The 19,220-nt window shown below is 41.5% G+C and overlaps 1 protein-coding gene across 2 annotated transcripts in view; it reads right to left on the bottom strand.

Annotated features, from left to right (window-relative positions):
- STX8 (syntaxin 8) overlaps nt 1-18,486 on the bottom strand; it is a 198,109-nt gene extending 179,623 nt beyond the window's left edge. For both annotated transcript variants that reach the window (XM_065909227.1, XM_065909226.1), the window contains exons 1-3: nt 18,418-18,486; nt 9,196-9,295; nt 1,679-1,773 (exon numbers count right to left, since the gene is read on the bottom strand). In XM_065909227.1, coding sequence (XP_065765299.1) covers nt 1,679-1,773; nt 9,196-9,295; nt 18,418-18,434 — 212 coding nt within the window. In that variant the 5' untranslated portion in view covers nt 18,435-18,486. The remainder of the gene's footprint in view (nt 1-1,678; nt 1,774-9,195; nt 9,296-18,417) is intronic.
- Between the last annotated feature and the right edge of the window lie 734 nt (nt 18,487-19,220).

The raw sequence follows: 19,220 nt of genomic DNA, 5'->3' as shown, positions 1-19,220 counted from the left end.
TCTGGGGGTTTCCCAGTTGGCCCTAGTGGTAAAGAATCCACCTGCAATCCAGGAGACATCAGAGACACAGGTTCGATCCCTGAGCTGGAAGATCCCCTGGAGGAGGGCATGGCAGCCCACTTCAGTATCCTTGCCTGGAGAATTCCCATAGACAGAGGAGCCTGGCAGGCTACAGTTCATAGGGCTGCACAGATTTGGACACAACTGAAGCGACTTAGCGCGTGCACACACATTATAAGATGAGGAATAATCAGTTACCTATTAGCAAATACAGTTATTATTAGATCAGGAAACAATATTCAGCTATGTTTCTAATATACGATTTAGGTAATACTAAAATGAGTTTGCACACCTTGATCCCATGTGTAGACTTCCAAGAACTTGGTAGAGAAAACAGCTCTGCTAACTTGAGGTCAGTATATTAAAATGTGTGGATTTTGATAAAATAAAAATTCCTTACATAATAAACTAATTGGGCAGTAACAAATAATACCAGACAGAGGGTAAAGTTACAAACTAAACATATCAGAATGCTCAAAAATAAGGGCTCAATTGGACACTGAAATTAAACTTTTATTTGAAACCTTACTGGGTAAATAACTGAATACTAGAAATCATACAACTATCTAAACCAACCTCTCTGGTGACATATAAGGATGATACCTGGAGAAAAATACATTTTTACAACATCTTCTATTGTTTTATCTTCTGCTGCTACTGCTAAGTCGCTTCAGTCGTGTTCGACTCTTAGCGACCCATGGACTGCAGCCCACCAGGCTCCTCCATCCATGGGATTTTCCAGGCAAGAGTACTGGAGTGGGGTACAATTTTCCGATTGTTTTATCTAAAAAGCTACATTTTCACCATGCTTAAAATTGAGCAGTTACAACCCATTTCCTGAGATACCAAAGTCTGGGTCTTTGGTATGAACCACGGATAAAGGAAAGGGATGGTAAGAGAAGCCCAGTTTGAGGTCAGTTGTAAACTCAGATTTAAGGGATTGGTTTATGTAACAGGTCACATATATTTTCCTAAATTGATCAGATCATGAATTTCTAAAAAAATAAAAAGATTTTAATACTTGACATTGTTGGTAGGAAGTAGAGGTGATGTCACAACTGACTTCACACAGGTGCCTCCTACACCCCCACCTAAAAAACCTCCCAAACCAGGGGTACTGTCACTTCTAGAACCATAAGGTGAAGAAGTAACATCTCAATAACCTACATAATCGGGGAAGAAAAAAGTATGGTTTCTACTGGTACAGGCCTCTCAGAAAAGAAAAGGAACTGTTCAAAACTCTGGGAACTGCACTGAGCAGAATCATGGCTCAAGAGCATCACAGAAGTTCAGTTGACTACTTTCATCGCAGACTAGACAGGTAGCAACGCGGGGCTCGGTATAAACACAGCGCTAACAGAAAACATGAGCTGCCTGCATGGTCAAGGTTACACCCAAGTAAGTAAGTTCTTGCTGTGCGTCTTGCTTTGCCAGCATATTCACTGTAAAACATATAACGGACCCTTAAAATAGAAATCGAGATTATAGGCAATATTTTGGAAACCAGGTCTTCCTCAAGCTGTGGAAAAAATCTGGGTGGCCCAGATTCCTTCCTTTCTTAAAATAAGACTGGTTGTCCTCCCACTCTAGCAAGAGGTGGAAATGTTTACATGGATACATCTGATGTGTTGCCACAGCTCTTAGCAATAAGTCCTTCAAAAGGGCGATCTTTTCCTTCAGTTTCTGCAACAAAGCTCTGATTGTCACGGTAAGCTGAAAAGAAAAGAACACAGCCTAAGTATGCTAGTCCAGAGGTGTGGAATCTCCTAAAAATATCATGTAAATGCTGCTTTACAAACTGATTCCATCAGGGGACGGCTGGAAGAGACATCAAGCCTCCCAATGATAACCTCAAGATTGCATGGAATCTTAATGGTTGCCTGGGCCAGCCACCCATCTAACACTTACACCCAATCCTATGAGCTGACCAGGTGGTAAGTCGGCCCATCTGCGAACCCTGACTTTGCTTCACAATCAGTTGAATTCTGGCCCTTGAACATCTACCTTCTGATCCTATTTGTGTACCAGGAGCCACACAAGAAATTGCATGTACCCCATTTTTGCTCACCAGCAAAAACCCCACAGTTCCCTCACCCACACTGCAAAGGACAAGATGTCAAGTCCCATGGCCATCCTGGACAGTCTTCCCTAAACACACTGGTATCCTTACAATCCATTAAAAGTTTTATAGTAGCGTGGCCTTTCTTTACAGGAGGAATGTTAACCACATATGACTCTTTTCTCCAGGAGTATGTGAATTTTCTCCAATTTACAAACCCAGAGTCAAGTTTTGTTTGTGACTCTAAGTTTTGCCTCAAAGGATGGTGGAGAGGTGGCGAGAAAGCCTCTCAGGAATGTTAAAATATGAAAAATACAATCAACCCTGTAAAGTAAACATAGTCAACCACGGATATAATCGGGGGTATGTTGAGAAAGACAAGATTGTCACAAGTTTCATTTGCTACCTTGTTAAAAGGAACAATTATACAACTGCAGTGAAGCGGGGGCTCTCTCCTTAGATTAGTGGGGTCACACAAGGAAAACACAGCAGAACAGCAGAGGCTGGCCAAGGACGACATACATCAAGCAACCCTCAAAGGTGTCGGCAGCCAAGAAAAATCTAACCGTAACTGTTCTAATACCTCTGGGAACCACGGAAAAACCACCCACAATGTCTATGGGGAAACGCCAAGGAAGGCAGATCCTTCTTCATTCAAGAAATAAAGAGCAAAACAGGCAAACAAAAGAACAATGAACACATACACACACACATATCAGGTCTGAGAGTCTACAAAATTAAAGATCAAAAGCATTTAGCAGATGAACAAGTATGTAGTCATTAAAAAGTATGAATGACATCTAAATTTGTTAACATAGAAAGATATCCAGTATAATTTCTTAAAAGAAAAAGAAATCAAGTCATAAAATGCAATGTCACTCACAAAGAGAAAAAACAACCCAGGAACTAAAGACATCAAAACATCAAGTGTGGTTATCTCTAAGTAGCGGAATTTCTTAATATTTTATAAGAAAACTATTATTTTCAGGAAAAAAGATTCTGTTATGAGAATTTAACAGAAGCTTTCCAAAGCACAGAAAAGGATGAAAGCCTAATTCATATTTTAAGCTAACACAACATTGGTAACAAGCACTGACAGGAGATAAGAGGAAAAAAAAATAAGCCACTTGCCAATCTCCCCTAAGGATTATAAATGTAAAAGCCTCTAAAAAATATTAGCAAAGCAAATTCAGAATTACATTAAAAGTGACAGTATGTCATCACCAAGCAGAATTTATCTGAGTAATTTAAAAATACTTTGATGTTAAAAGATCTAATAATACAGCTAATAGTATTAATAACTAAAGTTATTAGTAGTATTAATAACTAAAAATAGAATAAACATATGATTAACACAACACAGGGGAAATTCATTAAAAACAGGACAAAAACAAGAAAAGAAAACTCAGAATGGGTCAGTGCTGCCTTAACTGCAATATTATTTAACTTTGGTCTAGAGTTCTAACCAATGCAATAAGACAAGTTAAAGAAGTACATAAGGGCTGAAAAGAAGGAAATGAAATTATCATTATTTGCAGGTTAAAAATAGTCTATTTGGTAAAGTTAAGAGGATCAACTGAACAATGACTAGAGAAAGGTAAAGAATTCACGGTGGTGATCAATCACAAAATGAAAAAATCCAGGGCATTCCTAAATTCCAGTAGAAAGAACTCTTCTAAAAATTATTTTTAAACATCATTAACAATATCAACAAAATCTAAAACACATCTAGCACAGTGCCTGGCCTATAGTAACTGCAGGAAAAACTGCTGAAGGAATGAGTGAAGGGAAAGAATCAACACTGCAAAAATGTCAATGCTCCCCAATTTAATCTATAAATATACTACACATCTATCCAAAATCCCGTGTGCAGTGCTTTTATTAGAGAGGAGGTGGTAGATGAGGCACAGCACAAAATTCTTTTTAATAAAGCTACACAGGGCTTCCCTGATGGCTCAGTGGTGAAGAGTCTGTCGGCCAGTGCAGGAGACACGGGTTTGATTCCAGATCCGGGCAGATCCCACATGCCGTACATGGAGCAACAAAGCCTGTGCACAGCTGCTGAGCCTCTGCTCTAGAACCTGGGAGCTGCAACTACTAGAGGGTCCTAGAGCCTGTGCTCCACAAGAGAAGCCACTGAAATGAGGCGCCCACCTACCAAAACTAGAGAGCAGCCCCCACTCTCCACAGCTAGAGAAAAGCCTGTGTAGCAATGAAGACCCAGCACTGCACCCCCCGCCCAAGTAAACTAAGAAAGTGAGTAAAGCTATGCAAAACAGAGGTTAGAAGAGGATGAATGAAGGGAAATACAGAAAGATCAAGGGTATGTGTTACACAGGGGGCCTTAAACAACCAGACGTTAAAGCTTTATTTAAAAAACTACAAGAGTATGATGCTAGCAGTTACCAAAGGCTTCATTAGTGCAAAAGAACAGAAGGTCCAGAAAGAGTGCAACTGTGTAAAAATTCAGTGAATGAAATAGGAAACATTTCATACTTGGGTGGGGATTAATAACTTAGCAAAGGGGAAAAAATTACAATACACAAAACAAATTCCAAATATTGTAAAGATTTCTGTGCTCTAAAAAAGATTAAAAAAGAAGAGGAAAGTTTAAAGAAAATTTAGGTAATTAGACAAAGTATTTCTGTTAATATAATCCCTGAGTATGAAAAGCCTTTCTATTATCTCCCTTTCTCCTATAAGAAAAGGCCATGAATAAAAACAGTGATAATTTCAAGTAAAATTTAACAAGTATGTATATTTTTAAAAAGTCATTTATAAAATCAAAATCCAAATTAATAGAAAAAATATTTGTACCAAATGTGCCAGATCAAAGCTTAATCAAACTTGAGTTAACAAATAGGTAAGAAACACTTGGAAATTAAGAAATAATAAGTGAGGTTAAGAACATGTATAGGAACGTAACAGGCAATTCATAAAGGAAGAAATAGAAACATCCAAAAAATATATTAAAAGATGCTCAATGGCATAAGTAACTTTTAAAATGTATATTAAACCACTGTATACTTAACAGAGAAAGATTTTTTTAAAGTTCATCAGAATTGGTATAGATATGTGACTCTGAGACATTTTTAAAATGCTTAAAATTTTATACAACCTAAATCCAGAAAGCCTACATTGAGGAATTTAATCTAACCTGGGCAATAATTCAGTCATACGGAAAACTCATTTTTATAATTCAGTTCAGTTGCTCAGTCGTGTCTGACTCTTTGCAACCCCATGGACTGCAGCATGCCAGGCTTCCCTGTCCATCACCAACTCCCAGATCCTACTCAAAGTCTTGTCCATTGAGTCAGTGATGCCATCCAACCATCTCATCCTCTGTCGTCCCTTCTCCTCCCACCTTCAATCTTTCCCAGCATCATGGTCTTTTCCAATGAGTCTGTTCTTTGCATCACGTGGCCAAAGTATTGCAGTTTCAGCTTCAACATCAGTCCTCCCAATGAATATTCAGGACTGATTTCCTTTAGGATGGACTGGTTGGATCTCCTTGCAGTCCAAGGGACTCTCAAGTGTCTTCTCCAACACCACAGTTCAAAAGCATCAATTCTTCATTGCTCAGCTTTCTTTCTAGTCCAACTCTCACATCCATACATGACTACTGGAAAAACCATAGCCTTGACTAGACGAACCTTAACTGGTAAAGTAATGTCTCTGCTTTTTAATATGCTGTCTAGGTTGGTCATAGCTTTCCTTCCAAAGAGCAAGTGTCTTTTAATTTCATGGCTGCAGTCACCATCTGCAGTGATTTTGGGGCCTCCCCTGCCAAAAATAAAGTCTCTCACTGTTTCCATTGTTTGTCCATCTATTTGCCATGAAGTGATGGGACCAGATGCCATGATCTTCGTTTTCTGAATGTTGAGTTTTAAGCCAACTTTTTCACTCTCTTCTTTGACTTTCATCAAGAGGCTCTTTAGTTCTTCTTTGTCTTCTGCCATAAGGGTGGGGTCATCTGCATATCTGAGGTTATCGATACTTGATATTTCTCCTGGCAATCTTGATTCCAGATTGTGCTTCATCCAGCCCTGAGTCAAGTGATTTATTGGGCTTCCCAGGTGATGCTAGTGGTAAAGAACCCACCTGCCAATTCAGGAGATGTAAGAGAGGCAGGATAGATTCCTGAGTTGGGAAGATCCCCTGGAGAAGGGCATGGCAACCCACTCCAGTATTCATGCTTGGAGAATCCCATGGACAGAGGAGCCTGGTGGACTATAGTCCATAGGGTTGTACAGAGTCGGACATGACTGAAATGAGTTAGCAGAATGGTTTATCATCAGAAGATGATACTGGCTGAATGGATCAGGGATCTAAATGTAAAAAATGAAACCATGAATTTGCTAGAAGAAATCAGGAACAAATTCCTTTATAATCTACAAGTAGCAAAAGCTATGAGTGAAAATGCAGAGGCAATTAAATATTGATAGTCAACTTTATTTAAAAAAACAAAACAAAACTAAAACTTCCATATGACAGAAGCTACCATGGACAAAGTCCAGCAACAAATGATAAAGGAGAGGAAATAGTTACAATATATCAGAAAGAGTTAATCTCTCTAATACATAAAGAGCTCTTAAAAATTAAAAAAAAACAATAATCCAATAGAAAAAAATGAGCAAAAGACAGGGAATTAATTTACTTACAGGGAATTAAGAATATGAAAACATACTTCATATCATGAAAAATGCAAATTTAAAACTACACTGGAAGGTGGAGATTAAGAGGTACAAACTTCCAGTTATAAAGTAAGGAAGTCAAGGGAATATAATGTACAGCATAGGGAATATAGTCAATAATATTGTAATAATTTCATATGGTAAGATGGTAACTAGACTTATCTGGTGATCACTGTAATGCACAAAAATATCAAACCCCTATGCTGCAGACCTGAAACCAATATAATATTATAATTCAATTATGCCTCAATTTAAAAAATAAATAAAATAAAATTACACTAAAATTTTATCTCACTTCGGTTGGCAAAAATTCAGGAAATTGACAGCGCCCTCTGCTGGCCAACCTGGGAAGTCAAAGGTGACAACCCCTGTGGAGGGTAATTTGGCAACAGGTTAAAAAAAAAAAAAAAGAAATCACAAATGCCCTGGTTCTGAGAATTCACTCTTAAAAGAAACTCACACACACACAAAAAAATCACAAAGCTATTTATTGCAGCATTATTCTTAAGAGCAAAATACAGGAAACAATCCAAATGCCTATTCTTAGGAGACAGGTTAATGAACTACAGTACACACAATAGGGGTTTCCTTGGTGGTTCGGTGGAAAAGAATCTGCCTGCCAATGCAGGAGACTTGGGTTAGTTTCTTGGGTCAGAAAGATCTCCTGGAGAAGGAAATGGCAACCCACTCTATTCTTGCCTGGGAAACCCCATGAACAGAGGAGCCTGGTGTGTTGCAGTTCATGGGGAAGCAAAGGAATCAGAGACAAGTTAGTGACTAGACAACAACACACAATAGAGCACTATAAAGTCCTAAGAAAAACCAAAAAGATCTCAACGAATTAATATTTCTATGATGCTACTGTTAAGTGAAAAGAGCAAGACACAAAAGAGTAACAAGGAAGAGAAATGAGAATACACACACACACGCACTTGGATGCTTATTTCCACAAGAAGTAACCCAAGAAGAATAAATGAGAAATTAAGTTAAATTAAGTTAAAAAAAAAAAAAAAGGTTACTCTAAGAAGAAGTTGAAGAAGGCATGAAAAAGGGTGGAATGGAGACAAGTCTTTGAGTATACCTTCGTATATAATACTGACTTCTGTACTATATAAATGTTTTACATATTTAAAATTTAAGGGCAGGGAAAAAAAAAAACCCTGAAAATGGACATCAATAGATACAGAGAAGAGTATAAGATACAGAAAAAAATAATCAATTCTCATATCTTTAGAACAGAATAACCTTAGTAATCTTAGTGGGATATTCTAAATTTAAAAAATAACCATAAAGAGACTCGAACTACACTTAGTATATGTAGTGGCGCTTGTGTAATGATTCTGAAAACTTTTTTGTATAAACTGTAAGAGACCAGGCTTCCCATGTAGCTCAGTGGGTAAAGAATCCACCTGCAATGCAGAAGACTCCGGTTTGATCCCTGGGTCAGGAAGATCCACTGGAGAAGGGATAGGCTACCCACTCCAGTATTCCTGGGCTTCCCTGGTGGCTCAGCTGGTAAAGAATCTGCTCAGAATGTGGGAGACCTGGGTTCAATCCCTAGGTTGAGAAGCTCCCACAGAGAAGGGAAAGGCTACCCATTCCAGTTTTCGGCCTGGAGAATTCCATGGACTGTATCGTCCATGAGGTCACAAAGAGTCGGACATAACTGAGCGACTTTCACTCGTACGAGAGACCAAATGAACAAGAACATTGGCTTTTGGAAACCTGGGTTCTCACTGTAGGAAAAGGAAGACACTAATTTGGAATGGGGAAGTTACAAAGAAACCTGTGATGCTGGATTAGAATCAAAGGAATTGGCATGGACTCAGGATTTGCTGAAAAAAAACCTTGCCAAATCCCACCACTGTCTTTTTTACAGCCCGAAAGCGAAGGATGATCATGTTTAAATGTAAAATGTAAAAAAAAAAAAAAAAAAAAAAAAGACTATCATCGTTTTGTTGAGAATGGTTACTCAAAGAGGTGAGAACTTGCCTCTTGTTCTGCAGAGCCTGATAGATTTACCACCTGGGGGAGAGTGTACCAACTCTGGAACTAGACTATAAAACTGACAGCAGCTTTTAAGATAAAATAGGAGAAATTAAAGAGATGCCCTGCTTCATTTGGTCTCAGTGATGAAGTTAACCATGAATGGACTGGTTGTAATGTCCATTTGACCTATAGCAACCCACTCCAGTATTCTTGCCTGGAGAATTCCATGGACAGAGGAGTCTGGTGGGCCTACAGCGCATGGAGTCACGAAGAGTCAGACATGACTGAGTGACTAACACACACAGGTTGTTATACAGCCTCTGAAAGGGGAGGGTTTTCAGACCTCAGAGCTCAAACAAATCCTCTGAAGGGCCCAGTCTCTCCTGGCCTTACCTTGGTTGTATTTTCACCATTTCTTTCATACTGATTTCGCTGCTGAACTTTCTCAGCAATCTCTTGTGCAATTTGGCAGGTAGAATCGTAGGTGGAGAACCTGCATCAGAGTCATAAAGAGAGAGACGCGTTGAAAGTTCCTTAAAGGAAATTTCAGCGTAATCTAAAGTTGCAGTTTGTAATTCTAGTCATGACAGTGAACAGGAAGGGAGGATGATCAGAGGGGCAGTAAAGGCATACACGTGGTGAATGATAACTCTTTATGGGATGGGTTCCATTCTCAACTCTTCCTTTGTAATAACTCACTCCACCCACACAAGAACGCTGGGAGCTGGGTCCCCATCCACAGCATATACTTGAGAAAAATCAGGCACAGGGAGGTACAGCCACTTGCCCAACTGGTACCTCCAGCTGCAAACCCCGGCTGCCTGTCCCCGAGCCTGCCTGTGCTCCTAACCACTGTGCTCTCTGGCCGCTGATCAAGCATCCCAATGCATTCATTGACAAAACACTCAGCAAATATTTCTGGAGGCCTAGCAGGGCTCCAGGCATGGGAGAATACAGCAATGAACAATGAACTCAAGAGACCCCACAGAGACTGAGACAGAACTGTGTCTGAGTGTCTCCCATGGAGGTACTGGTCAGCAGTGGCCTGCCGCAGGGCAGAGGCTCTGGGTGCAGCAGACCTGCGTATGGCATAAGCCCTATTGGAGGAGGTCGCCATTAAATCCAACACAGAGCTGCCAGAACGTACACAGGACTAGGAAAATAGGTTCTTGGAGAGAACAAACAGAACCTTACACCAGAACCTCAACAGGACCCAGGAGAAAGGAGCAGTGACCCCAGAAGAGACTGACCCAGACTTGCCCAGGAGTCTCTGGCAGAGGCGTAGACCGGCCTGCTGCAGGGCTGGGGGCACTGAGTGTGGCAGTGTAGCATGGGACCTTTTGAAGGAGGTCACCATTATCTTCATTACCTCCACCATAGTTTGGCCCCAGGTAAATAACAGGGAGGGAACACAGCTCCACCCATCAACAGAAAATTGGGTTAAAGATTTACTGAGCATGGCCCCGCCCATCAGAACAAGACCCAGTTTCCCCCTCAGTCAGTCTATCCCATCAGGAAGCTTCCATCAGCCTCTTATCCTCCATCAGATGGCAGGCAGACTGAAAACCACAATCACAGAAGCAAAATGTGGTCCACTGGAGAAGGGAATGACAAACCACTTCAGTATTCTTGCTTTGAGAACCCATGAACAGTATGAAAAGGCATAAAGACAGGACACTGAAAGATGAACTCCCCAGGTCGGTAGGTGCCCAATATGCTACTGGAGATCAGTGGAGAAATAACACCAGAAAGAATGAAGAGATGGAGCCAAAACAAAAACAACACCCAGTTGTGGATGTGACTGAAGACAGAAGTCAAGTCCGATGCTGAAAAGAGCAATAGTGCATAGGAACCTGGAATGTTGGGTCCATGAACCAAGGCAAACAGGAGATGGCAAGAGTTAATGTTGACATTTTAGGAATCAGCGAACTAAAATGGAGTGGAATGGGTGAACTTAACTCAGATGAACATTATATCTACTACTGTGGGCAAGAATCCTTTAGAAGAAATGGAGTAGTCATCATAGTCAACAAAAGAGTCCGAAATGCAGTACTGGGATGCAATCTCAGAAATGACGGCATGATCTCTGTTCGTTTCCAAGGCAAACCATTCAATATCACAGTAATTCAAGTCTATGCCCTGACCAGTAATGCTGAAGAAGTGGAAGCTGAATGGTTCTATGAAGACCTACAAGACCTTCTAGAACTAACATCCCCCAAAAAATGTCCTTTTCATTACAGGGGACTGGAATGCAAAAGTAGGAAGTCAAGAAACACCTGGAGTAACAGGCAAATTTGGCCTTGGAGTACAGAATGAAGCAGGGCAAAGGCTAATAGCATTTTGCCAAGAGAACGCACTGGTCATAGCAAACACCATCTTCCAACAACACAAGAGAAGACTCTACACATGGACATCACCAGACGGTCAATACCAAAATCAGACTGATTATATTATTTGCAGCCAAAGATGGAGAAGCTCTATACAGTCAGCAAAAACAAGACCGGGAGCTAACTGTGGCTCAGATCATGAGCTCCTTATTGCCAAATTCAGATTTAAATTGAAGAAAGTAGGGAAAACCACTACACCATTCAGGGAAGTCCACTAGATCATTCAGGTATGACCTAAATGAAATCCCTTACAATTATACAGTGGAAGTGAGAAACAGATTCAAAGGATTAGATCTGATAGAGAGCTTGATGAACTATGGACAGAGGTTCGTGACACTGTACAGAAGACAGGGATCAAGACCATCCCCAAGAAAAAGAAATGCAAAAAGGCAAAATGGTTGTCTGAGGAGGCCTTACATATAGCTGAGAAAAGAAAAGTGAAAAGCAAGGGAGAAAAGGAAAGATACACTCATTTGAATGCAGAGTTCCAAAGAATAGCAAGGAAAGATAACAAAGCCTTCCTCAGTGATCAGTGCCAAGAAATAGAGGAAAACAACAGAATGGGAAAGACTAGAGATCTCTTCAAGAAAATTAGAGATACCAAGGGAACATTTCATGCAAAGATGGGCTCAATAAAGGTATGGACTTAATAGAAGCAGAAGATATTAAGAAGAGGTAGCAATAATACACAGAAGAACTATACAAAAATGATCTTCACAACCCAGATAAGCATGATGGTGTGATCACTGACCTAGAGCCAGACATCCTGGAATGTGAAGTCAAGTAGGCCTTAGGAAGCATCACTATGAACAAAGCTAGTGGAGGTGATGGCATTCCAGTTAAGCTATTTCAAATCCTAAAAGATGATGCTGTGAAAATGCTACACTCAATATGCCAGCAAATTTGGAAAACTCAGCAGTGACCACAGGACTGGAAAAGGTCAGTTTTCATTTCAATCCCAAAGAAAAGCAATGCCAAAAAATGCTCAAACTACTGCACAATTGCACTCATCTCACACGCTAGTAAAGTAATGCTCAAAATTCTCCAAGCCAGGCTTCAACAGTACATGAACCGTAAACTTCCAGATGTTCAAGCTGGATTTAGAAAAGGCAGAGGAACCAGAGATCAAATTGCCAACATCCGTTGGCACACCCTCTCGAAAAAGCAAGAGAATTCCAGAAAAACATCTATTTCTGCTTTATTGACTATGCCAAAGCCTTTGACTGTGTGGATCACAACAAACTGGAAAATTCTTCAACAGACAGGAAGACCAGACCACCTGATGTACCTGTTGAGAAATCTGTATGCAGGTCAGGAAGTAACAATTAGAACTGGACATGGAACAACAGACTGGTTCCAAATAGGAAAAGGACTATGTTAAGGCTATATATTGTCACCCTGTTTATTAAACTTATACATCTCAGAATACATCATGAGAAACGCTGGGCTAGATGAAGCACAAGCTGGAATCAAGATTGCCGGGAGAAATATCAAATATCAATAACCTCAGATATGCAGATGACACCACCCTTATGGCAGAAAGCGAAGAACTAAAGAGCCTCTTGATGAAAGTGAAAGAGGAAAGTGAAAAAGTTGGCTTAAAATTCAACATTCAGAAAACGAAGATCATGGCATTTGGTCCCATCACTTCATGGCAAATAAATGGGGAAATAATGGAACCAGTGAGAGACTTTATTTTTGGGGGCTCCAAAATAACTGCAGATGGTGACTGCAGCCATGAAATTAAAAGACTCCTTGGAAGAAAAGTTATGACCAACCTAGATAGCATAACAAAAAGCAGAGACATTACTTTGCCAACAAAGGTCTGTCTAGTCAAGGCTATGGTTTTTCCAGTAGTCATGTATGAATGTGAGAGTTGGACTATAAAGAAAGCTGAGCACCGAAGAATTGATGCTTTTAAACTGTGGTGTTGGAGAAGACTCTTGAGAGTCCCTTGGACTGAAAGGAGATCCAACCAGTCAATCCTAAAGGAAACCAGTCCTGAATATCCAGTGGAAGGACTGATGCTGAAGCTGAAACTCCAATACTTTAGCTACCTGATGCAAAGAACTGACTCATTGGAAAAGACCCTGTTGCTGGGAAAGATTGAAGGCAGGAGGAGAAGGGGACGATAGAGGATGAGATGGATGGCATCACTGACTCAATGAACATGAGTTTGAGTAAACTCAACGAGTTGGTGATGGACAGGGAAGCCTGGCATGCTGCAGTCACGGGGTAGCAAAGAGTAAGACATGACTGAGCAACTGGACTAAACTGAAGAAAGAAAATAAGGCAGGATAAAAGGATGTAGAGTGAGAGGAGAGCAGCTATTTAGGGAAGAGCCCTACAGAACAACAGGTAACATAATGCTCTGAGGACAAAGGACACACACCCACCTGACACCAGAATTCTCTTGAAACATATCGTGAGCTTCTATTTGCTATTTAACAGGGGTGGGGGCTTTGACAGGTTCACAATGAATCTCTAACAGTCCCTTAATTTTTCCTTTGCTAACAGCCTTTTCACTTTTTATCTGATTTGGAAAATATCTAAGTGTGTATACACATTTCATCTCTTCTAAAGGGTGGAGACTATGAATACATGACAGATATATTTTCCAAGACTGTGCCAGTAAACAATATTTAGATCTGCTGTGGAATCTAATGTTCTAATTTTTGTCTGAAAAAAGTAAACAAGCCATTTCTTAAAATCTTTGAATTCCCATGTGTCACCTGAACACTGAGGGGACTTGGCAAATGTCTTTTCGAACAAAGAGAAAAAAACAATTTCCAGTCCTTTCCCTGAGGAATCTTAACTATAGTAATTATAACTATAGCTAACAACTGAGTACCTGATCTGGGCCAAGTTCTATGCTAAGAGCTTTACATTTTAAATTTAATAAGGATCCAATGAGGTAGTGTAGGAAAAGGCAATGGCATCCCACTCCAGTACTCTTGCCTGGAAAATCCCATGGAGAGGAGCCTGGCAGGCTGCAGTCCATGAGGTCGCTAAGAGTCAGACACAACTGAGCAACTTCACTTTCACTTTTCACTTTCATGCATTGGAGAAGGAAATGGCAACCCACTCCGGTGTTCTTGCCTGGAGAATCCCAGGGAAGGGGGAGCCTGGTGGGCTGCCGTCTATGGGGTTGCACAGAGTCGGACACGACTGAAGTGACTTAGTAGCAGAGGTAGTGTAACCTATGGGGCCTTCCTGGAATAGACCCCACCTCCATGTCTTCCACTTGCCTCTTGTCTATAGAAAAGATTTAGCCTCCTAGGCCTTCCTTGAGTTCCAAAGAGTAAATTTTGAGAAGTAAGAAAATGCAGAAAGAAAGGAAAACAGTCAAGCAAGACAAAATAAGAAGAGTTTAGCCATTAAGCAAAGTCAAGGACCTTTACTTCCTCCTCAAGGGTGGTAGACAATATTCTGAGCCGCGTCCTTCAGGCTGTCTTGCAGATACTGAATCCCCCACCAGGCAGACTTTAACTTTCTCCCACCTCGCCCCCCACCAAGCCTGTAGAATCCAGACGTTTTGGAACCACAAGGTTGATGATGCTGATTCTTGATCACCTCACCACCACCTAATCAGAAGAATGTCCACGAGCTGATCACGCACCCCACAACCTCCCTCCCTCATCCCGTCTTTAAAAAAAAAAAAAAAAAAAATCTTTCCCTGAAAATAAAAGCGTTAGTGCCTCAGTCCTGCCCGACCGACTCTTTGAGACCCCTTGGCCCGCCATGGGGAGTGGGGGGGGGGGGGGGCGGAGGGGCAGGGAAGGAATTTGGATGTGTTTGGAGCAGTGGCTACCAGGACTCCTTGCTGGCAGCGATAAACGCTGCACTTCCCTTCACCACCACCAGGGGTCAGTAGATTGGCTTTACTGTGCGCTGGTGAGCAAACTTGGTTCTGTAACAGGATTAACTCACATATCTATTCATGTATACCAAAAGTGAGCAGGTGATATAAGCCAATATATAATTAAGGAAACAGGAAGCTGATAAGGAAAATTGGGTGCTGGTCCCAATTTTGCCACATTTCCCCCCCATGTCGCCATCAATGAAGAGAGGTTCTTAGGTCTGACTCTGTGGCCCCAGACCACATAAATACAAATCAATAATAAGGTGTAACACACCTCCTGACAGATGAGGAGTAGAAATGACAAGTGCGTATTTCCGGAGTTTGGAAGTGAGAGAAATCAGTGGTCGAGACACTTGGACCTGGGCCAAGAGGTTATACCTTGGGCTGAACCACAAGGTCAAAGCAGGCCACTCACTCCAGCAAAAAGGAGGAGCCCCTTTGAGAGGAGGTGAGAGGCACAGGAAGCAAACAAAGATGAAAGGAAGGGAAAGAGCCTGGCATGGTCAGTTGAGGGCTAGTCCTGGGTAGGAGAGTGAAGAACAAATGGCGGAAAGGAGTTGATGTCAGTTTCTGCAGAGCCTTGAGTAGCATGATAATAAGGTTTGAAAGGAATCAGAACTGTGGGGTATACCTTTACAGAGAAAGTGAGGCCTTGAAGAGGTTATGGGAAACGCTTGTGGCCAAAACCGTAGCTGTCTTGCTAATTCTTGTGTTCTCACCTGAGCTCTACAAACTGGTTCTCAAGTTCTGCTACACATGTGAATCACTGTCTGGTCTGCATGTGCTCGGCTGTGTCCAACTCTTTTGTGACCCATGGGTTGTAGCTTGCCAGGCTCCTCTGTCCACAGGATTTCCCACCAATAATACTGGAGTAGGTTGACCGTTTCCTTCTCCAAAGGATCTTTCCACCCAGGGATCCAAGCTGCATCTCCAGCATCGACAGGCAGATTCTTTACCACTGAGCTACCTGGGAAGCCCCTTGAATCACTGGGGATGTTTTTTAAAGCGTCCTCATACCCCAAGCATCCTGACTGAATTGGCAGGGGGCTAGCCCTAGACGTGAGGAGTTGTAAAGCTCCCCAGGAGATTCCAATCTATAGCACAGCTTGGGAACCACTAGCCTAGTGGTAATGGGCAACCTCATGATGGAATCAGGCACACAGGTGCCTAAAGTGCTACTTTAGGAAAAGTAACCTGAACTCCACGTACACAAATCATTGGGAATGAAAGAAGAGTGGCAGGAGACCAATAGATGACTTCTCCAGCTATTCAACTCCATAACCAGCCACCAACATTTACTTTCTGTAAGCCATAAGGCTATAAAGGATTGGACAACAGCAGAAAAGAAAAAAATTAAAATAGTGGAGATGAGTCAATAATCTGATAGGAGGAATGAAGAAAAAGTAGATGATTGGAGTTTTTTAGGTCTAAGAGGCTAAGAGGATGGTGATGCCATGACAGAGGCTGAGGAACTGGAATGGAGAGGGAAAAAGTGGTAAAGCTGATTAACTTTTATCAAAGAGCATGATCAGAGACAGTCACCATTCGATATTTCTATTACACAGTGAGCTTACCATTTGCTTTGATATGCCATTAAAAGAGTAACAGTCACATTCTACTTCTAAACATGAGTAAAGCATCACTGCCATGATTCTCGACAGCAGGAGGGCTAAGCTGTGATCAAGTCTGTTTTTCTAGATTTTTCTAAGTACTATCCCCTACTCCTTTCTGCTCTCCTGATCAGCAGCCCACTTTGCAAAGAAGTTGACTGAGCACAGCAGAGTCCCCCAGTATTTCACTTTCAACAAACATGAGAAAGCTGCTAAGTTAAACTACTTGAGAGGAGGAGGAGAAATTAAATTATCAGTGCTTTTCCACATCAACTGTGGAAGAGGCCTAGGGGTTTGGGGATACTTTCCACCCACCTAAATGGATACCCTGGGACCTCTATCTAATTTCTGAGCTATATATCCTACTTTATGTGTAAAAGAGGGAATTAGCCTCCATGAAGTGGGAGGGCAACTTAGTCATCTGTATCAAGGGCCTTAAAGATGTTCATACTCTTGGACCCAGCAGCTCCATTTCTAGGAAGTAAGTCAAGGAAGTGAGAGATGGTACCAAGGGGCCATCTTCCCAACTAAAAAAAAAAAAAAAAGCAAAAAAACCCTAGTATTTTTTTAAAAGATACAAAGAGGGGAATGATTAAATCATATTGCATCATGGTTATTCACATGATACCCTATTAAGCAACATAAAGATTGGTTCTGGTGAATATTAATGATACAGAGAAATGGTCCCTGTTTCTATAAAACACATTATATACACACATATATTATACAAAATAAAAAATTCATTTAAGAAGTCAACAATGGCAATTATTCCAGATGATAGAATTAAAGATGTTTCTTTTTTTTTTCCTCTGCAAATATTCAGTATTTTCTAAATTTTTCTATTAGGGTGTTAAAATTAGGTGAAAAAAAAATAGTATGGAATCAGTTAAGCCATTGATCCAGGCAATCCAGATCCTAGGTAGATTAACTTTGATGTTGCAAAGTTAACCTCTTAATATTCAGACTGTCTGCAACTTAACTATAAACTATGTTATAAGTACTAATGTGAGACATATTCTGCAAAAAGAACCTTGTAGAGCTAGAGGGTTTTTAATTAGTAAACAAAAAGCTCAAGTGAATATGCTATTGCAATAGGTTCCTTGGATCGGAATTTGTGTCTTTCATCATTCAGTCCTAGGGACTTGACTGTTGAATAAAAGACCCTTATCAGCTATTGTTTTACTGCATAAGTTGCTGCTGTAGACAGTCTTCATGATACTGAGGTGAGGACAAAATACCTTATCAACAACCGACATAATTTCCTTCCCAGATTCCTGTAAGTTTTTTTTGAAGGGCTCACAAGATCTAGACCCCAGCGTCAACTGGTTACTAACTCGCTGACTCCCGTGAATTCTGAACCTCGGTTTCGCTACCGGCGAAATAAGGAAATTCACCAGAGGGACTGGCGTTCCACAAAAAAGGTTACTCTGACTTCACTTTCACCGAAGTCCCGGGGAAGCCTGCATCAGCCAGCTCCACCACCAGGATGGAGATGCGACTCAGAGATTCGGCGTTGGAACTACCCCAAGGGTCCACCGCGTCTTCCACCCCGCCACCCCTGCAGGACCGAGAGTGTCGGCGGGATGCGGCGGAGCGCAACCCCTCAACCCCTGGCTCTCGGCGGCAGGAGGATCCCTGCTCCCCCACCCCTCATTCCGAAAGGCCCTCGGCCCCAATGCCTAGCGATCGCCCGCTCCCCGGAAGCCTGGTCTCCCCCGAGACCGTCCGCGCGCTGCCGCCCTCAACCGGGGCTCACCAGGGGTCCGGGGCCATGGTGCAGTCTCCACCCGCAGCTCGGACACTTCCTGCTCGCAGCAGCTGACTACGGCGGCCCGCGCGGCTCACACCCCGCGGCTCGACCCGTGCGCGCCCGGAACCCGGAGTTTGCAATATACATACCCTAAGGCCTCGAATCTATTGATAAGAGAAAAAGGAAAACGCTTCCCCGGGGACTGAGGGCCGAACCAGTCTGCCTCCTTTAAGAGACGCGAACAGATGGGTGCAATTAAAATAAAATTGTTTTCGAACAAAATCCAAGCATTTTTCCCGGAAGATGGGAGCCCCTTAAGACCTCTAGCAGTTAACATTTTATTCTGCTTAAAACAAAGGGGAAAAAAAAAAAACTGGATTGTGGTGACAGTTGCACAAATTGTATAAATTTACTAAAACTCACTTTAAGTAAATTTTAGGATATGTAATTTATACCTCAATAGTTTATTTTTTTTAATCCTGCTTCAAGGGACCCAAAGAAGTGTCAATTATATATTATAGCAGCCTTCCCAGCAGAGGCACTCCTTTATGTTTAATTTTTAAATGCCATTAAGTACTTGATTATATCGTTACCCAAAAGGTCACAGACTCTTTACATGGGGGAGGAGGGAATTAGTCTGTGGATTTCGTGCCCCTTAAATTTCCAGAGAAATACTAGAAAGTTTAAAAAAAAAAAAAAAGCCCTCTCTTGATTTTCACGATGGCAAAAGGATACGGACTCCGTAGGCCGGCTTTCAGCGCGACCGTAGATGTGGCGCGCATGCGCAAGTCCGTTACCATAACGACCAG

Source organism: Muntiacus reevesi, chromosome 18, assembly GCF_963930625.1.
Source record: "Muntiacus reevesi chromosome 18, mMunRee1.1, whole genome shotgun sequence".
NCBI lineage: Eukaryota > Metazoa > Chordata > Mammalia > Artiodactyla > Cervidae > Muntiacus > Muntiacus reevesi.
This window is presented reverse-complemented; position numbering and strand designations above follow the sequence as displayed.